At 39.8% G+C, this 19,938-nt stretch overlaps 1 protein-coding gene across 2 annotated transcripts in view; it reads left to right on the plus strand.

Annotated features, from left to right (window-relative positions):
* Positions 1-19,938, plus strand: part of ano1a (anoctamin 1, calcium activated chloride channel a) — a 72,583-nt gene that overhangs the window by 29,640 nt on the left and 23,005 nt on the right. The window contains exons 9-16 of one of the 2 annotated variants that reach the window (XM_038269213.1): positions 64-128; positions 3,659-3,793; positions 5,576-5,736; positions 7,589-7,674; positions 9,155-9,166; positions 11,102-11,173; positions 14,426-14,500; positions 16,332-16,533. In XM_038269213.1, coding sequence (XP_038125141.1) covers positions 64-128; positions 3,659-3,793; positions 5,576-5,736; positions 7,589-7,674; positions 9,155-9,166; positions 11,102-11,173; positions 14,426-14,500; positions 16,332-16,533 — 808 coding nt within the window. The remainder of the gene's footprint in view (positions 1-63; positions 129-3,658; positions 3,794-5,575; positions 5,737-7,588; positions 7,675-9,154; positions 9,167-11,101; positions 11,174-14,425; positions 14,501-16,331; positions 16,534-19,938) is intronic. The other variant, XM_038269214.1, reaches the window with a different exon arrangement.

A 19,938-nucleotide genomic window follows, 5' to 3' on the forward strand; every position in this document is an offset into this window, starting at 1 on the left:
CTCCTGAACCGTTAAATCTGTGGGATTGAGACGGTGATGGTGGCGTCTGCCTTGTTTTCACAGCTGCTGTTCGAGGAGTGGGCAAGCTACAGCGTTTTCTACAAGTATCAGCCCATCGGACTCATCAGGTCAGACACCTGCAGCTATGCTACACCTGTATTCACAGACGGGACGGGGAACGGGCGGAGATTAATCCAGAAACCTGGAAATGATCTTAGATGAGAATAAAGGCTAAAGCTGTAGCCCTGATGGTGACACCTAGTGGAAGGTTTAAAAACGGGTCATTAAGGGACACATCATAGACATTGGCTCTGTTCGAAAACCTAGGACGCATCCTTAGAAGACCGGATTCGAAGGCCGATTACGTCATAGCGCGGCGCCGAGGTCTGGTCGGATTCCAAGAGTCCTCGTTATGCGGCCTTAAAATGCGTCCTTCTTTTTGCCCGATTTGAAGGACGGGTCCGATGTATCCTCGGTATTCTTGGATATCCCAGGATTCATTGCGAGACCAAGCAAGCTGTATCAGAGTAAAGGTTACTTGGCGCCGAACAGTGGTGAAGATTGGAAGTTCAGTTTAATATAATACAACTCTGTGAATAGTTCTGTCTGAAATGAATGAAAATAGTTGTTTTAATGGTTACTGAGTCAGATATGTGGCGGTAATGTTTGATTTATCTAAAGGTTTTAATCTGTTACTGTGTAAATGGGTTTGGCTGTAATTTAAGGACAGATTCTAATATACACTATATTGCCAAAAGTATTTGCTCACCTGCCTTGACTCACATATGAGCTTAAGTGACATCCCGTTCCTAATCCATAGGGTTCAATATGACGTCGGTCCACCCTTTGCAGCTAGAACAGCTTCAACTCTTCTGGGAAGGCTGTCCACAAGGTTTAGGAGTGTGTTTATGGGAATTTTTGACCATTCTTCCAGAAGCGCATTTGTGAGGTCGCACACTGATGTTGGACGAGAAGGCCTGGCTCTCAGTCTCCGCTCTAATTCATCCCAAAGGTGTTCTATCGGGTTGAGGTCAGGACTCTGTGCAGGCCAGTCAAGTTCATCCACACCAGACTCTGTCATCCATGTCTTTATGGACCTTGCTTTGTGCACTGGTGCACAGTCATGTTGGAAGAGGAAGGGGCCAGCTCCAAACTGTTCCCACAAAGTTGGGAGCATGGAATTGTCCAAAATGTCTTGGTATGCTGAAGCATTCAGAGTTCCTTTCACTGGAACTAAGGGGCCAAGCCCAGCTCCTGAAAAACAACCCCACACCATAATCCCCCCTCCACCAAACTTTACACTTGGCACAATGCAGTCAGACAAGTACCGTTCTCCTGGCAACCGCCAAACCCAGACCCGTCCATCAGATTGCCAGATGGAGAAGCGCGATTCGTCACTCCAGAGAACGCGTCTCCACTGCTCTAGAGTCCAGTGGCGGCGTGCTTTACACCACCGCATCCGACGCTTTGCATTGCACTTGGTGATGTATGGCTTGGATGCAGCTGCTCGACCATGGAAACCCATTCCATGAAGCTCTCTGCGCACTGTTCTTGAGCTAATCTGAAGGCCACATGAAGTTTGGAGGTCTGTAGTGATTGACTCTGCAGAAAGTTGGCGACCTCTTCGCACTATGCGCGTCAGCATCCGCTGACCCCGCTCCGTCAGTTTACGTGGCCTACCACTTCGTGGCTGAGTTGCTGTCGTTCCCAAACACTTCCATTTTCTTATAATACAGCTGACAGTTGACTGTGGAATATTTAGGAGCGAGGAAATTTCACGACTGGATTTGTTGCACAGGTGGCATCCTATCACAGTTCCACGCTGGAATTCACTGAGCTCCTGAGAGCGACCCATTCTTTCACAAATGTTTGTAAAAACAGTCTGCATGCCTAGGTGCTTGAATTTATACACCTGTGGCCATGGAAGTGATTGGAACACCTGATTCCAATAATTTGGATGGGTGAGCAAATACTTTTGGCAATATAGTGTATTTGCAGGGTGGGAACTATAAATCTGATAGGATTTTTATCTTTTTATTGCTGTTTTGCACAATATGCTTAACTTCGTATTTTTTGTTGTTGAATATTAGAGATTTTGCAGATATATTTTTTATAAATATATTGTTTAGATTTACTTATATCTTTCTACCCCTTTTATAGAATAGAATAGAAAATCCCTTTATTGTCCCACAATGGGAAAATTTACAGCAGCAGAAAGATTATTGAAAGTGGTCACACAAATGTGGACCTTAGAAAAATGTATAAGAATAACATAATAGGGAAGAGTTAAAATATAAACAATAAAATACTGTAAAGTGTTTTAACAATATAAAACTGGAGAATAAATAACCAATATGCAGCTATGGACATTTTTACATTAATGGATATTTGAAAATAGCAGCAGCATCAGAGATGTTCAGAATGACAGCAGCAGGTTATTTAACTGACTAAGGTTTCTATCATTACATTTGATTTGATTTGTTCCTGCTCCCGGTGGTTGGAACCTTTATTCCACTCTGGATTCTTGTGAGTGTAGTCTTTGTTCACTTCACAATAAAAAAGAAATAGATAAACAGTTTTGAAAACTTCTGTATTCATTCTTTTCCTGCTTTGTGTGTCAACGTTCACGGTTGCTAAGCAACAGAGCATACTGCGGTAAAACCCGCCGAAGGGTAGACCTGGTCGAATTTACAGCCAAAACTCTTCCGGTCTCCTTATTTTCAAGGACTTCGAAGGATCCAGTCTAGGTAGACCGCATCCTTGGAGGACCCGTCCTAGGTTTTCGAACAGAGCCATAATATACATAGACGCCTCATTGGATGCCGGCCGACGTGCCTAGATGGCGGCCATTTTGGATCAGACCACAGTTCAGACACATGAATCACATGAAAGACGAGTGAAAGATAATATTACAATAATCTTTGACATTTCACAACCCCTTAAAAGATCCAAACAAATTCTAAAATATCAATATGTATATTATATATGAAGTACATTCACTGATTAAAGAACAAACCTTCACATATGCATAAATAACGATAAAAAAAAAACTATTTGAAAAAGAGTTTTGGAAGAAGTTTACACAAACTTAGGTCTCGACAATGACAAAAAAACCATTACTCTCTTTTGTAAATCACATTAAAATAAATTTTCTTCTATACATTATGATACTTATTATCAAAGAGCAATGCTTGAAAATACTGAATAACCTGTGTTGAGATATATATATCTATATATATATATATATATATATATATATATATATATATATATATATATATTTATTTATTTAATTGTAAAATTTATAACTTTTTATCTTATCCAGTTTGTGTTCAGTCTAAATAGTTTGAACCTGAATAAATCTGTAATGTCACTGAAAGGTCATTTTAGAATTAGTTTTGGTCTTTTTAGGGGTTGTGACTTGTCAGAGATTATTATAATACCATATCTGACTCGTCTTTCATGTGATTAAAATGAGATCTAAGGCGCCTCCTGTTCTTTCTGACAGCAGCTGTCTGAACTGTGGTCTGATCCAAGATGGCCGCCCTCTAGGCACGTCGGCCTCGCTGCCGGCAGCGTCCAATGAGGCGTCTACGTCTGTAATGTCTATAGGGACAGATAAACAGCAGCTTTTGAACAGAGATGTTTCTCTCCACAGGAAATACTTTGGAGAAAAGGTGGGCCTTTATTTCGCCTGGTTAGGAGTCTACACCCAGATGCTGATTCCAGCTGCCATCGTTGGCGTCATCGTCTTCCTTTACGGCTGCGCCACCGTCGACGATAACATACCCAGGTAGGACCCCCTTCTCCTAAACTCAAATCTAAAAAAGTCATTTTTTTCCTAATCTTACTGCATTCTGTCGTGAATTGAGGAGATACTTTGCCAATGAAACAAGACAATTTACGTTTGAAATAAGAAAAAAAAACATTTGCATCATTTGGTTTCAGGTGCATTTTATCTAATTACCTTATTCTGCATATAAATTTACTCAATCCATAAGAATTTTTTTACTTATTTCTAGGTTGTTTTTGCAGTTCACCTGCTCACACTGCAAAAATGATCTTGAAATAAGTAAAAAAAAAATCTTAAATTTTGTGTATTTGCCCTTAATTTCAGCAGGTAAATAAGATATTTTGCCAATGGAGTGAGTATGTTTCCTCATACAATAAGATAATTAGATAATATGCACTTGAAAGAAGACAACACAATTGTTAGATTTTTTTTTTTATATAAATTGTCTCACTGCAAAAAAATAAAATCTTAATAAGCAAATCTTTTCTTAAAATAAATGCATTTGTTCTTGGATTAAAGAGGTAAGTGAGACACTTTGCCAATGGAACAAGATTATTTACATTTAAAATAAGAAAACACAATTGCACCGTCTTATTTTAAGTGCATATTATCTAATCTTATTTTAAGAGTAAAAATACGCATTCCATCGGCAAACTATCTCATTTACCTACTCAATTTATAGGCTAAATACACTTATTTTAAGAAAAAAATTACTTCAGTTTCAGCATTTTCTGTTATTGTTCCTTTAAGAGGAGTTGCTGAAAACTTTGACTCTCGTTTCTGTGTAGTTTAGTTCTATGAGACTGATACCTGCACACTGGAAACACGATCTAGAAATAAGCAAAAATGTCTTAAATTAGGTGTATTTACCCTTCATTTGAGCAGGTTAATGAGATAGTTTTTCAATAGAATGAGTATTTTTACTCTTAAAATAAGATAATTAGATAATATGTACTTGAAATAAGACAATGCAATTGTGTTTTGTTATTTTAAATGTAAACGGCTCGTTTATTGGCATAATGTCTTTTACCTCCTCAATCCAAGAACGAACACTTATTTTAAGAAAAATTGACTAATCTAGATTTAGATTTTTTCCAGTACAATGGATCAGTCTGCTCCTTATTCTCACAGTTGTAGGTGTGGCCATGCAAAGAGAGCTGAGACTAAAGCGTGTTGCAGGATACGCTCCAGCTGGAGCCATTTAGCAGCAGGCAGGGGCGGATTTAGGAAATGTGGGGCCCTAGGCAAAGACGTTTGGACCTTTCTGAACATGTGCAGCAAATGGACTGATCCAATATGGTGGACACTGAAGGGGGGGGCTGAGACAGACTTAATATCATCAGCGTTCTGATGGTATTTTAGCCAAAGGATTTGATCAAAAACATAATTAATGTGCAGAAATAAGGAATAGTTGTATTAACCTACATGGAAACAGAGTTTTATAAGGCCCCCTGGAACTTGGGGCCGAAGGCTAATGCCTAGTATTCCATAATGGTAAATCCCCCCCGGCAGCTTGCATGTTCAGAGCATGATGGCTGAGGTTAGGCTCCACAGGGGGGTTTGGTTTCAGGAGGCTGTGTCCATGCGACCTCAGAACATCTCCTCCCTGCAGCAGCAGATCACCTGCTGAATAACCAGAAACATCACGTCTGCAGAAACGTACACATTTATCTGTTTATTTTTAAAGTTAGCTTTGCTGACTCTAATCCTGCTTTTGATGTTTTGCTCTTCCTTTTTTCTGGTATCGCGTGCATTAATCCAGATCTTCCTCCTCTCTGCTAGCATGGAGATTTGCGACCCCAGGAATAACATCACCATGTGTCCGCTGTGTGACCGCGCCTGCAGCTACTGGAAGCTGGTGTCGGCCTGCGGCACGGCTAGAGCCAGCCACCTGTTTGACAACCCAGCAACTGTCTTCTTCTCCGTCTTCATGTCGCTTTGGGGTAGGCGTGCATCAAACACTGCAAATACCGAAATATATATATATATATATATTATATTTTATATATGTATACACTATATTGCCAAAAGTATTTGCTCACCCATCCAAATTATTGGAATCAGGTGTTCCAATCACTTCCATGGCCACAGGTGTATAAATTCAAGCACCTAGGCATGCAGACTGTTTTTACAAACATTTGTGAAAGAATGGGTCGCTCTCAGGAGCTCAGTGAATTCCAGCGTGGAACTGTGATAGGATGCCACCTGTGCAACAAATCCAGTCGTGAAATTTCCTCGCTCCTAAATATTCCACAGTCAACTGTCAGCTGTATTATAAGAAAATGGAAGTGTTTGGGAACGACAGCAACTCAGCCACGAAGTGGTAGGCCACGTAAACTGACGGAGCGGGGTCAGCGGATGCTGACGCGCATAGTGCGAAGAGGTCGCCAACTTTCTGCAGAGTCAATCACTACAGACCTCCAAACTTCATGTGGCCTTCAGATTAGCTCAAGAACAGTGCGCAGAGAGCTTCATGGAATGGGTTTCCATGGTCGAGCAGCTGCATCCAAGCCATACATCACCAAGTGCAATGCAAAGCGTCGGATGCGGTGGTGTAAAGCACGCCGCCACTGGACTCTAGAGCAGTGGAGACGCGTTCTCTGGAGTGACGAATCGCGCTTCTCCATCTGGCAATCTGATGGACGGGTCTGGGTTTGGCGGTTGCCAGGAGAACGGTACTTGTCTGACTGCATTGTGCCAAGTGTAAAGTTTGGTGGAGGGGGGATTATGGTGTGGGGTTGTTTTTCAGGAGCTGGGCTTGGCCCCTTAGTTCCAGTGAAAGGAACTCTGAATGCTTCAGCATACCAAGACATTTTGGACAATTCCATGCTCCCAACTTTGTGGGAACAGTTTGGAGCTGGCCCCTTCCTCTTCCAACATGACTGTGCACCAGTGCACAAAGCAAGGTCCATAAAGACATGGATGACAGAGTCTGGTGTGGATGAACTTGACTGGCCTGCACAGAGTCCTGACCTCAACCCGATAGAACACCTTTGGGATGAATTAGAGCGGAGACTGAGAGCCAGGCCTTCTCGTCCAACATCAGTGTGCGACCTCACAAATGCGCTTCTGGAAGAATGGTCAAAAATTCCCATAAACACACTCCTAAACCTTGTGGACAGCCTTCCCAGAAGAGTTGAAGCTGTTCTAGCTGCAAAGGGTGGACCGACGTCATATTGAACCCTATGGATTAGGAACGGGATGTCACTTAAGCTCATATGTGAGTCAAGGCAGGTGAGCAAATACTTTTGGCAATATAGTGTATATATATATATATATATATATATATATATATATATATATATATATATATATATATTGTGAATGAAGGTTAATGTTTCTGACAGATTTTCGGTCCGTAATGAAGGCTTTGAAGGCCCTGACCGCCCACCAGGGGGTAACATTGTTGAAAATGTCTCCAAATATTGACAAATTATTATTTTGGGCCAGAAGCCCTGATGGGGACATCTGAGCCGGAGTCTAGGATCCCACAGTTTGGCTCTTATTCACCTTCTCTCCCCCCCCTGCTGGGTTTTTGTCAGATTATTTTAGTTCAGTTCAACGTTTCCTAGTTTAAAAAAACAGAAGTTTTTTGGTCCTCCAGCGTCTATACATCATTCCTTTCCAACATTCCCGCCCAGCTAGTGTTAATGTGTCGTCTTTCTTAAAGTTTATCTGGAGAATAAAAACAAACCTGTTTAAAAAATCTGTGAGGTTGATTTCATGTCGTTTCTGCTCCTGAAACACAGAAGGTTTGTCTGTAGCTTCTGCTGAGATTGTTTTCTGGATGTGCAGCTGTTCTCTTCATGGAGCACTGGAAGAGGCGGCAGATGCGGCTCAACTATGTCTGGGACCTGACGGATTACGGGCTGGAAGAGGAGGTAAGATCATCCAGTAAAGTCCTTAATCCGACACGTAGAGGCAGCAAACATTGGCTTTTTATCAGTAGACGATGGTTACCGTGGTGGGTTTTTTCTACGCTGGTCTCCACCAAAGTGTAACACATTAAAAAAGCTCCTTATATATATTTTTTAAATCAGATATAAAAAAAAAGAAAACCATAAACTCATAAACATAAAAATTGGTTTCTAATTCTGATGCCTATTAGCTCTAGTTTTCTACTCCATAAACATTTAGTTTTTTAGCCAATATTGGTTCATCTTCACTGTTTTAGCTGATTAAGTGATGTAATTTTTATTATTGGTGGAAAGTGATCAGATATAATCCTTTAGTTAGTAGAAATGCTCCCAAACAGACATAATATTCTTGATGTGACAGAGATGTACAATCCAAGCTTCAACTGATGAGCAGCTTAGCTGCAAACCTGATGCTACGTTCACACCAAACGCGCTTCAAGCAGCAGAATCAGCAAGTTTGCATCTAAAGTCAGTGGTTGACACACAGAAATGTTCATCAAAAGGTCCTGCAGCGTCTAGAGCAGCAGGAGCAGCGGCGGCTCATGAGCTTCTGAGCGTCTGAGGCGCTTCACAAGCAGCAGCTGCTGGAGATGGAAAAATTGGCCTTTAGCTGCCGGACACATCAACCAATGAGAAAAGCTGATCTGGGAGCTGACAGGGAGTCAGACACAGCACTGCTGATGCAGAGCGCTATGATCACTCCTCTGAAACAGTTTATTAACGCCTAAATTAACTTCAAATGTAGAAACCTGCCGGCAGAATATGTTGGCTTTTATTATCCTGCTGCCTGCAGTTTGTAGCACAGACCTGAAAAACGCTAACATCTACTTCCAGACGCCGCCAACAGTAGGGGAAAACCCCCAAGAGGCGAGCGGGCCTGAGGCAGCTGCTGCTGGGGATTCCCAGTGACAGCGCAGCGCCGGTATGTGGGGGTCTGAGCGGCTCCCACAGAGAAATAATCTTTGAAGGCAGGATGGTAATCTGGATGAACTGACTGCACAGACCATGTTTTCAGGAGGACTTTCTCACTTCAACATAGATTCAAACTACTTTTTACCCGCTGATCACAGCTAATATAGCAAAGCTGCTCTCTGGCATTGAACAAAGGAGCAGCAGAAGCATCTGGACTCACTCTGGACGTCTGACATTAATGTGGACAAGCATCAGGAATGAAGCAGCAGAAGCTTCTTTTGATGCTGGAATCATGTCTGGTGTGAACGTAGCATAAGAAGTGGATTAAAGTTTCTGCTGTAGTTCATTTTAACGTCCGGTTCTGGGATGTTTGGAGAAAGGTGGCTCCTTGGTAACGATGTGATCCCAGACTGGGCTATCAGCTCATCTCTGCTACTGCTGATGATGATGATGATTTATGATGATGAAAAAGTATCATTTTGGTTTCTGGAAACACTGACCTGTTCTGTTTTGTTTGTGCTGTGATCTACAGGAGGAACATAAGGTTTGGATCAGAATCTTTGTTTGCTTATTTTTTCTCAGACCACACGCAGCGGCTGTTAGCTCCCCCCCCCTCCCTGTCGCGATGTCTAACAGTCTGCCGTTCATCTGAACCGGTCCTTGTCGGACCCGTTTCACCCCAGACCTGAGACCGCCCTCTGATTCGCCCTCTGGTTACGGCTGCTAGCTTCTGCAGACACTTCCTGATCCTGATGCGTTTTTTCTGCAGATGGCGGCTGATTGACGCATTGCTTTCCTTAAGCCTGTTTCCCGCCGCTGCATTTTACTGATTTCCTAAACAAAATAACCAGAACAAATCATTGTCCGCACAGGAAGGAGCTAGCTCGCTTTCTGGAAAAGAACTCTCGTTCTTTAAGATGCTTGCTGAAGAATTTCCTGCAGGTTAAGATTTTCGTGTTAATTAATCCACAGATTAATCAACAATCTGTCGATTATTTATTTATTTATTTTTTGCTTAATCGATTAATAATCAGATAGTCAAAGGTTCCTTAAAGAAGATTTTTAACAGAATTAAACCAGGTGAAACTAAAACTTGTCCACTTCAGGAGTTCTTGATTATAGAGCAGATTTTTATTTTAAATATAAAAATGGTATAATTCCTGCTCTAATTGAGTCGCTCTGTCACCTCAGTCTTTGCACTCCAGTTAATGATTAATTGATTACTAAATTAGTTGATTATTTCAATAATTGAGTATGAGAATTAATCCATTTAATTGTTTGAGCCCTACTTTTGAGTCGTGGTTTGAATTTGAACGATTCCGATCCATTTCACAGACGTACATTTATCATTAAAAAGCATTTACATAAACCTCGTCTCTGTTGCCGAGGTTCTTATGTGCATCTGCCTGCGGTACGGTTCTGGGCTGGAGGAGGAAGCAGCTCAGCAGGAAGGCCTCCTCACAGACTTTCTATCCTATGCTTTGTTCACTAAACTCGCAGCCGATGGTTTAGTTCTGCGGACAGAGGAACCATCACATTTAATACACTGCAAAAAGTGTAAATCTAAATAAATTATTTAATCTTAAAATAAGTGCATTTATTCTTAAAATCACATGATCTGCCAATGGAATGAGAATATTTACTCTTATAATAAGATAATTAGATATTATGCACTTGTAATTAGACAAAGTAATTGTTTTTTTCTTATTTTAAATGTAAATTGTCTTGTTCCATTGGCAAAGTTTCTCACTTACATCCTCAATTTAAGAAAACAATGCACTTATTTTAAGAAATAGTGACCTATTTGGATTTATTTATTTTTGCAGTGCAGGTCAGAGACGAGCTTAAATCACTGCAAAAATAGAAATCTAAAGGAGTCACTTTTTTTTCTTAAAGTAATGCATATTATTTTAAGATGATTACTTTGTATTATTTTGAGTGCATATTATCTAATTATCTTATTTTAAGAGCAAAAATTACTCATTCTATCGGCAAATCATCTGATTTACCTGCTCAGATTAAGCTTAAATACACTTAATTTAAGACATTTTTTATTTATATCGTTTTTGCTGTGCTGCAAAAAAAGCAATCTAAATCATTTTTTTTTCTCCGTAAAATAAGTGCATTTTTTCCATTAATTGCATTGAATTGCATTTACTGTAGTGTGTTGAACGGTTCCATAAACATAAAATAAATCTTGACGCCTAAAGATTTGATGCACATATAGGGGATAGATGCTAAGCTCTGCTTGTAGCTGAATGAGAAAGTTTTCCCTCTAGTCATCTTTCTAGCTCTGCTGCAGCTTTATTCTGGATTAATGCACCGCACTCTTCTCCAGCACACATCGCCTAACGCACCTCTTTAAAAGCTCTCACTGCTTCCGATGCTCCTCTCTCCAGCTTTACGTCCCTTCAGGACTTCATTTCATGCTTGATATCATGCAGCAATAAAGCAGCCAGCAAACTGCTTTCTGTTTCAGGACCACCACAGAGCCGAGTACGAGCTACGTGTTGCAGAAAAGACCATGAGACAAGATCATGGAGCCCCTAAGGTAAGACTGACGTCCCGCTCCGTCATTTATCCCATCAGTTTTTTGAAGCAGAGCCTCTGAATCATGGAAGCAATTACTTAGTGAATGTGCAGAGATGTCACGTCTCAGGACACCAAGGCCACTGTCACCACCTGATCCGTCCCGAAAGCACGATCCGTTCTGCGCATGCACCATTAGCTCATTTGCACATCTAGATATACATCCGGGTTGCCAAAGATTTTATTTAGTTAAAAATACCTAAATTACGTTTTTCCCCTCCCTAAAAATATGAAGCATACAAAAATGTGAATAAATAAATGAGATCCTTTCTGTTTTATCACTTGTCTGTTGGATGCTGCGCTACTTCCTGAAGCTAACTTTTTCAGCTTTGAATTTAAACATAAATCTAGTCTTTTCTGGAGTTGTATTTTTTCCTTTTGTGTTAACCTTATAGTGCCTGATCTAAAGAAAGAAACAACTAACATGCAGATAAACATGGTTTAATCAGATTTAGCCGCACTGCTCTGAGCATGTCTGATGATGACATCAGAGAAGCAAAAGAAAATATAAAAAGCATCTAAATTGTCTCACAAAAGTCATAAAACATTTTTAAAGACATGTTTTAGCGTTCTTTAGTGAGTTAAGGATAGAAATAAGTAATTTTAGTACAATAATTACATTATCTATGGACACCCAGATGAATATCTGTATCATTCCTTAAGTCTTATTTTTGATCATCTTCCATGAATTAATACTGATCTTTATAGCGTATAATAATTCTCCCTTTATCTGTAAAGCACAGTGAAAATGGCGGCAGGCTGCAGAATAGAACGGAGCAGAAGGAAACTCATCAACAGTCGGTTAAAAAAAATCTGTCACAGTTGCTTTGTCAAGAATAATGGAAACACAATGAGTTGAAAAACAGTTCAGGGGTCAAAGGTCAGGGGGGGGGGGAGGTTAGATTTTGAAATGACGCTTAAGAAGATGAGCCGGTATTTCTGTGTGCAGAGACGGCTCCTCTCCTCTGTGGAAAGCTTTTATTTTAATGTGCATCATTACAGCCTCTGAGCCGCTGACCTCATACGACTGCAGCAGCTCAGAGACGTTTCAAATGCAAAAGGATTGAATTTGGGGAGGGAAGAAATGTACGGTCCAAAGCCGGCGGCGGTGATGACTGATGAAACACGGAGCAGAGGTCAGACCTGGACGCACTGAAACAGGAGAGAAAGCATGGAGGGAGAAGGCGGCGTTCTGTCAGAGTCGGTACGCATGAGCTGTGGAGTCAGCAAACGCTTCACACACATTTAAGAGAATAACATACAGGAAGTCTACTAAGCTATTTTATTCATGCTTGATATGATGAACAAAAAGTTATAGTTGAAGGTAAACACAGAAAATGAGCAAACTGAAGGTGAAGCAGGATAGTTTATTAATGTGTGATGAAATAAACAGCAAAGATTTAGTTTGAGCTAAACAGAATTTAAAGCTAAACTGCTTTAAACACAGACAGCCTCACTTTCAGTGGTCGCTACTTCACACCAGGAGGATTTTATACAAATTAACCTGGAACTGCAGTTTATAACATTTTCATTTTTAGATTTAAAGCTAAATTTCATGATATAAGAAAATAAAATGTGTGGCAAAATTGTACAGCAATTTGATCATGAATTGAACTATTCCTTTAATCCCGACATCGAACGAGAGGATTATTACTTTTATTTATGGACCAACTACAACCTTAGCAGTCGGCATCTTCCTCACGTTTGATTTACTTCAATTTATCTTCCTTCTACTCTGCTAAGCCGAAGTTTGCAACATGACGTAATGTCCAAACCAATGTCATCCACGATCGGCTGAGTGGGAGGTGAGTTTTATACGGGACGCGTTTGTAGATGGCTGCAGGTGCAGCTAGACCTCAACAGCTGAGCATACTGTTGAGTTTAAATCCAGAGACATGTGAGTTTAAAAGATTACGAGGAAATAATCAACACAGAAACAGGGTTTTTTGACGTCAGCCTCTGCAGAAGCGGAGAGAAGGCGTTAGCTCAGAAACCAGCACCTTCTCACACAGATCCCTTCATGGCAAAGCCTTTTATTAACAGTTTACAACATCATAAGGCGGGCCTTAAACAGAAGACCCAGTAATGATTATCTGGGAGGATGCAGGTCATAAGATGACCATCTGGCTGGATGGAAGTCACACAACCGTGTGATTCTGCCTCATGACCTACTGGAGGTCATAAAAGGTTATGACCCTTCTGGTTGAATCACAGGATGCAAATGTAGCATCTTCTTTCTTTCAATGTTTCATATGTCCATACAATAATTTTATAATTATCACTCTAACACATACCTTTTTAGTTTTGTAGGAAAAATACATTTTAAACCACCTCAATGGGCATGTGTCCCTTTAGTCACATACAAAAAACTATTTAAGTAGTTGGTTTTTAGTGTTTTTAAAGCGCATGGCGATCTGACAGCACACATGCGTATTACTCTGGGTATGCTGGTCTGACAGAAAAGTGGGACAGCTGCACAGTAAAATAAAATCCATGTTTTAAACAATCATTTACTTGATTATCCGGCGTCTCGCTCTGCCTCTGAAATCACACCTAATGGAGCTGCGTTCATTCTGAGACCTGCAGAAATGATAAAACCAGAGCGGTGCAGGTTAAAGCTGAGGCTACTGGCGACAGTCTAAGCGACTGCGTCGCAGAGCGGCTGATTAGGGGAATCCTTGCTGACGCGCTGAAAAGTTCAGTCTAAGATGCAGTTCAGATCCTTTTGCTTTATTGATCTTTAAAACATGCAATGCAGCAAACAAGAAAAAAACGAATCCGCAGTTCGAGCCGTGATCAAGCTCAAAAAAGAAAGAACAAAAAAAAAACATCCACAGCTTAAAGCGGGCAGCTAAAAGTAGAAATCCCCCATCAGCCACTCACTGAAACTCATCATCATTACAATCACTGCTGACACCACAGGATCAAAACTACGCATATCCACCACAGAGGCTGTTTATGTGGTTAAGGCAAAGGTCTTGGAATCCTGGGGTTGTCAGTTTAAAACCCACTCCACTGATTGCTCCCCGGGCGCCGCACAATGGCAGCCCACTGCTCCCAAGGTGATGGGTTAAATGCAGAGAGGGAATTTCTCCAATGTGAGATAAAGTTCAGTTTATTTATTTATTGTTCTCTCTACCAAGCTCATGGACTGATGATAAACACATGTTTACCTTTCTGTTGACTTCACATGTTTGTTTTTCTGTTGTTTTAGGAAGAGAAAGTGAAATTAACGTGTACAGACAGAATGCCAGCCTATGCGACGACTGTGGTCATGATGGCCTTTATGGTAAGTTCTCTTTTCTCACATTCAGCCACTGCAAACAGAAACCAGGGGCAAATCTTTCCCATGATGCAGCGGTCAAACATTTAATCCCTGCATTTGGAGGAAGTGCTCACAGCTTAGAGAGCAGAAATAAAAGAGACAGGTTCATGTGACGGATAAAGCCTGCTTGTTTTGGAGCCATCCTAAGGGAACAAGGAACCATGACAACTAGAAAAAACACCCCACGTACATAAATGATGCTAGCAAATAAAAGGCATGAGATGGATTACTGATGCTAGTAGCAACTGCTGCTTTAGACGCAGTGCAACAGAAAAGCTCCAGACCACCAGGGGGAGACACTAAACGGCTCATATGTGACCAGTCCCCAAGTAAAAACAGGCCGTTTCTCAATTCCCAAAAACACGAGTAAGGACTCGTGTTCTCAGCAAGTCCGTTCCTGAGAAGAACCCAGGAAGGTCTGGACTCTGGGAGAACGGGAGCACGCAGAATAAATCAACTGGAACAGAAGCGTACTGATGATATCACCACATTCAAGGCTGAAACAAAATGGAGATTAATTTATTTAATTTATATGAGCTTATAGATAAAAATGAATACATATCATCAATATTGAAATGGCAAATAGGGACAGTGATGCTTTCATCCATTTTTACATATTTATTTAATTTTAAACAACAAAAATCAAGTGTAATATCCAGCAATGTGCGTCTCCATAGTGTTAGTATTTACTAAGATTGATCAAATAATCATTTGATAGTTTTTATTAGAGCCGTCTCTGCATTCTTCCCTCTCCATCTTTTCTTTCTAGCTGACTCCTGCCTGCTCTCTGTTTTAATCTAAGTAGATTGTACCTTCCTTCTCTTTAACTGATCTTTCCATCAGTCTTCCTATTTTCCTCCACTGTCTTCTAATATTTTTCCTCTTCTATCAATCTAACACTAATCTAAAACAGACATAATACAATCAAAATCCCTTCCAAACACATTTAATCCTGTCATATTATTATTATTATTATTATGATTATAATGGTGATTATAATGGTGATTATTGTTGTTGTTGTTATCTCATCTGATTAAATACTAAAAAATGAAGAATAAACAGGTGGTTATCTCCTCCTCCATCATTCTCAGATCATGCAGATCTTGTCTCATTTTCTACACCTAAGCCTGGAAGTCTATGCTCATAAATCCCAACCATGAAACAGAAAAAAAACTTTCACCAATCAGTTGTTAAAAACATCTTATTGATCCTGGAGAACCACTGAACGAGATTAGCTCCTTATAAGGAGTATCATTCTGGTTCATTTGAGTCTATTTCCTCCTGCAGCTGCAGCCAAAGGTCTGTAACGGGAGAATAAAACTTTTTTTGGTCAACATTCACCATTTTAAGGTGGCCATGTTGTATTTGTTATTTTAGGGTCATAAAAAGTTGGTTTTAAACTGAATTTCCTAAGAATTTCAGCAGTAAGGTTCAATGGTGGTGCTTTTATGGTCTCTGTGGGGAAAAACATTTTCAGTGCTTCTTTATTTGAAATGTTTTTTTTTTCCCCACAGAACTTTACCACTTCTGTAAATTACTGATGCAAACAAAGCGGCTTATTGACCGTTTTCATTTTCCTCCTGAAACGCGGTGACATCAGCTCTCTTAACTCTTCCTTCCACAGGCGAGTGGCTCGCCATGTCGCTTTGCCTCAACCAGCTGGCAGCCTGAGTTTCTAGTCTAGACAGGAGAAGCAGCATAGCAGACATTATTCTGTCTGTTCAGTCACAGATACCTTCATCATTCTTCCAGCTTTCCTGTCTCTGAGCAGCAGCCTTTCCCTGCTCTCTTTCAGATAGCGGTAACCTTGGCCATAGTCTTTGGGGTCATCTTGTACCGAATCACCATTAAGACGGCTCTGCACCTGAGCTCCTTCCCCGCGGCGCGCTCCAATGTTCGAGCCACGGTAAAAACCACGGCCGCCATCATGAGTGTCATCATCATCATCATCCTGGATGAGATCTACGCCTCCGTCGCCCGCTGGCTCACCAGAATGGGTGAGGAACCTTGGCTGGGGCGTCCTGACCAGGACGGCTAATGCTGACTGAATTAGTTCATGAACCTTAAAACAAAAACATGAAATAATAACTTTATTCTCTTTTGTATAATCACATTACAACACAGTTTCAACTATAGATATTATTTATATAATACATTCAAATGTCTTAATATAAAGCATTGTTTATCATATTAATAATTGGTTGCGAAATCTATAACTGCATGCAAGGGTGTAGGAATATGTTTACAATTGGGGGGGACACATGTCGGAAATCTGAGATTTGTAAATATTCAACAGAAACATGTCTTAAGTACGCTACTTTAAAAAAAGGCTATTTAATCTTTTACTTTATTCCTTTATAAATGTGTCTTGCAAAAATAATGCATTTAAAATTTACATAATGCATTTGTTCATAAGATGTGAGCATATCACCAAACAAAATGACTGGAGTCTTTTATTAAGCAAAGGGAGATGTCTTTCAAGGGCTTCAGCCCTTGGCATATTTAGTGTCCACATACGCACTAGAAAATCAAATATTTCAGTTGGATTAAAAACAATTCAGTAGGCCACAGAAGTGCAAAGTTTGATATGTTTTATTTTGTCAAACTTGCAATAATGGTCAAAAATGAATTTATATAGATTGACTGACAGAGGGAGCTGACAGTGTGGTGAAGAATTATGGACAGGGCGCTTTGAAGCATCTGGTTCAAAAACGCATTCTAAATCTTTGGTAGAAATCCATCCATCCTTCCATTTTCTGTACACCCTGTCCCTTAGTGGGGTCAGGAGGTGCTGGTGCGCCAGTCTGTCCCGACCTTTGGTAGAAATGGCGTCTTTAATTCCAATTTGCAGTACAGAACAGAGAAAACTACAGAGTTGTCAATGTTGTGTTAATCTGTTTATAGTCTAAAAAGAGGAGCCAGCAGTTTATTTGAGAAAATAAAGGTGCAGAAGTTAATTAGTTGGTTAATTAGTGGTTGTGCAGCAGTTCGCTGCTAAGAATTAAAATTAATTCTCCCTGTGGTTTTAACTAACGATCAGGAGCGCGGCAGGTATAACATCTGTCCATTTCGGCGAATCAAAACCACACAAAAAATAAAAAATCCCAGACCGGGCTAATTTCAACACAAGTTGTGTAAGGTGACTGTTACTCACACTGACGTTTCTCTTTTTTTAAAATCTGAGTAAGTCCTACTGCTGTTTAAGCCTTTTAGTTGGTGGTGGCATTGTACTGAAATGAGATATATAAAAAAAAATAACATTTTGGCTACCGTGGCAAACATCTAGAGAAAGTTAGCAGTTAAATATTGGATGAGTGATCAGCCCAAGACTACGGAAGAGGATTAGGGCCACTGAAAAAAGTTAAGTGATTTTTAAATTTTATTTCAGTTTAATACAGGAAAAAAGTCAGAATTCTGACTTTTTTCTCAGAATTCTGACTTTTTTTCACAGAATTCTGACTTTAATCTCATAATTCTGACTTCTTTCTCAGAATTCTGACTTTAATCTCAGAATTTTGGATCTTAACGTAGATGGGCACCATGAAGGTAGAGATGTGGAGCATTCAGCTTCACTGATAAAGATGTGAGTTGTTTGAGATGGCCAGTGACATATTGGTGAAAAATTACAGAATTAGGCAACTTTTGATGTGCCCGAGGGGTCCCCCTTATAAATGGAGGAGCAGAAGGTCATTAAAACAAGAGAGCTAGTCTCTAAAAGAGACATGGCTATGGCTTGATGCTAACATGTTTGTTGTTAAACATACTTTTGTTATATTACATTTGTGTTGTGTTTTCCAAATAGTGTAGAAAATGAATGGTGGGTTTATAATGTTTACCTTTTATGAGCAGGACAGGAAGCAGAGAAGTGTAGCATTACCTCCAACTAGTTAAACTCCTAATTATGAAATTATTCAACAAATTCCTCAAGTAAAAGAGTGCAACTTTTATTTTTTATTTATTTATTTTTTACCAGATTTGTTGATTAATTTCAAAATTATGTATTCCTTCCAAATTTCCAAATCTGAAGAATTTTTTAAACCAATATCTACATTATTTAACATTTAGTTTGTTTTAGCAGTACTTCCTGTTATATTTCTTTATACGTATATTTTACATTTTCTTGCACAGCAAGCTCAGCAGATTTGAAATTGTGTGCTTGTGTACAAGTAGTAAATCTTTACTCTAAACATATATTCTGGTTATTTTTTAGTTAGACCTTCTTGTTTTTATATATCTGTATAGTACCCCCCCCCCCCCTTGATTAAATATTTCTAATCAAATATTTCTAATTGATTAGAAATATTAATCATCTGTCAGATTTTTGAGAAAAAAGTCAGAATTCTGAGATTAAAGTCAGAATTTTGAGGAAAAAAGTCAGAATTCTGAGATTAAAGTCAGAATTCTGAGATTAAAGTCAGAATTCTGAGATTAAAGTCAGAATTCTGAGAAAAAAGTCAGAAGAAAAAAGTCAGAATTCTGAGATTAAAGTCAGAATTCTGAGAAAAGTCAGAATTCTTACTTTTTTACCCATGTTAAACAAAAAAAAAAATAAAAAATCAGTTAACTTTTTTTTTTCCAGTGGCCCTAATCCTCTTTCGTACAAGACTAAGATGACTAAACCAAAAAGATTCAGTTTCTATATATGAAAGTGAACTGACAACAAAGACGTTATAAATAGGCAGCATCCCGACAGACCATTTTACCTCTTTCACAAGTTTCTGACTTCTGTATCGCTGTTTCCCTCCCTCCTGAGTGCTCAAACACTCTCACTCAGCAGTTCAGAGAGGGGAGGGGGAGTACAGTGACGTAACGCTATGCTGCGCCTTCAAAATAAAAGCACGCTAGTTAAAAAATGTCAAAATCTAATATTTTGCGGTACAATTTTTTGGGGGGGACATATCCACCTGGCTTTTATATTGGGGGGGACATGTCCCCCCCGTCCCCCCCGCTTCCTACGCCGCTGACTGCATGTATATATTTCACCTGATTTGTTTCAGTTTAAATATTTTGTAATCTGCTAACATAGCAGGCTAACGTTACCATGGTGATAACTGTCGCTACCTGATCCAGGAGCACCTCATCGCCGACCAGATATACACCCCGGATCGCCCTCGAGTTTACTTTGTAAAAAAAGACCTAAGTTACATTTCATCCTGACTAAAAATGGTAAACGTAGTAAAGTTCATTGTGCTAAAGGTTAATAATGTGTTAAAGGAAACTCTGAGTTTCCACCTTTAGGCTTTCTCTCCATTCCTTTTCCCTGAGCAGAGATCACTCAGGACAAACTCTTTAAATAACACTTCATAATGTATTAAATTACCAGGAGACATGACAACAGATTCTGATAGAAATTATAATCTCACTCAGATTAGAGAAGTTGCTTAGAATATACTGAAGGCAGC

Source organism: Cyprinodon tularosa, unplaced genomic scaffold (assembly GCF_016077235.1).
Source record: "Cyprinodon tularosa strain WSP-4 unplaced genomic scaffold, ASM1607723v1 ctg724, whole genome shotgun sequence".
In the NCBI taxonomy this organism is placed as follows: Eukaryota; Metazoa; Chordata; class Actinopteri; order Cyprinodontiformes; family Cyprinodontidae; genus Cyprinodon; species Cyprinodon tularosa.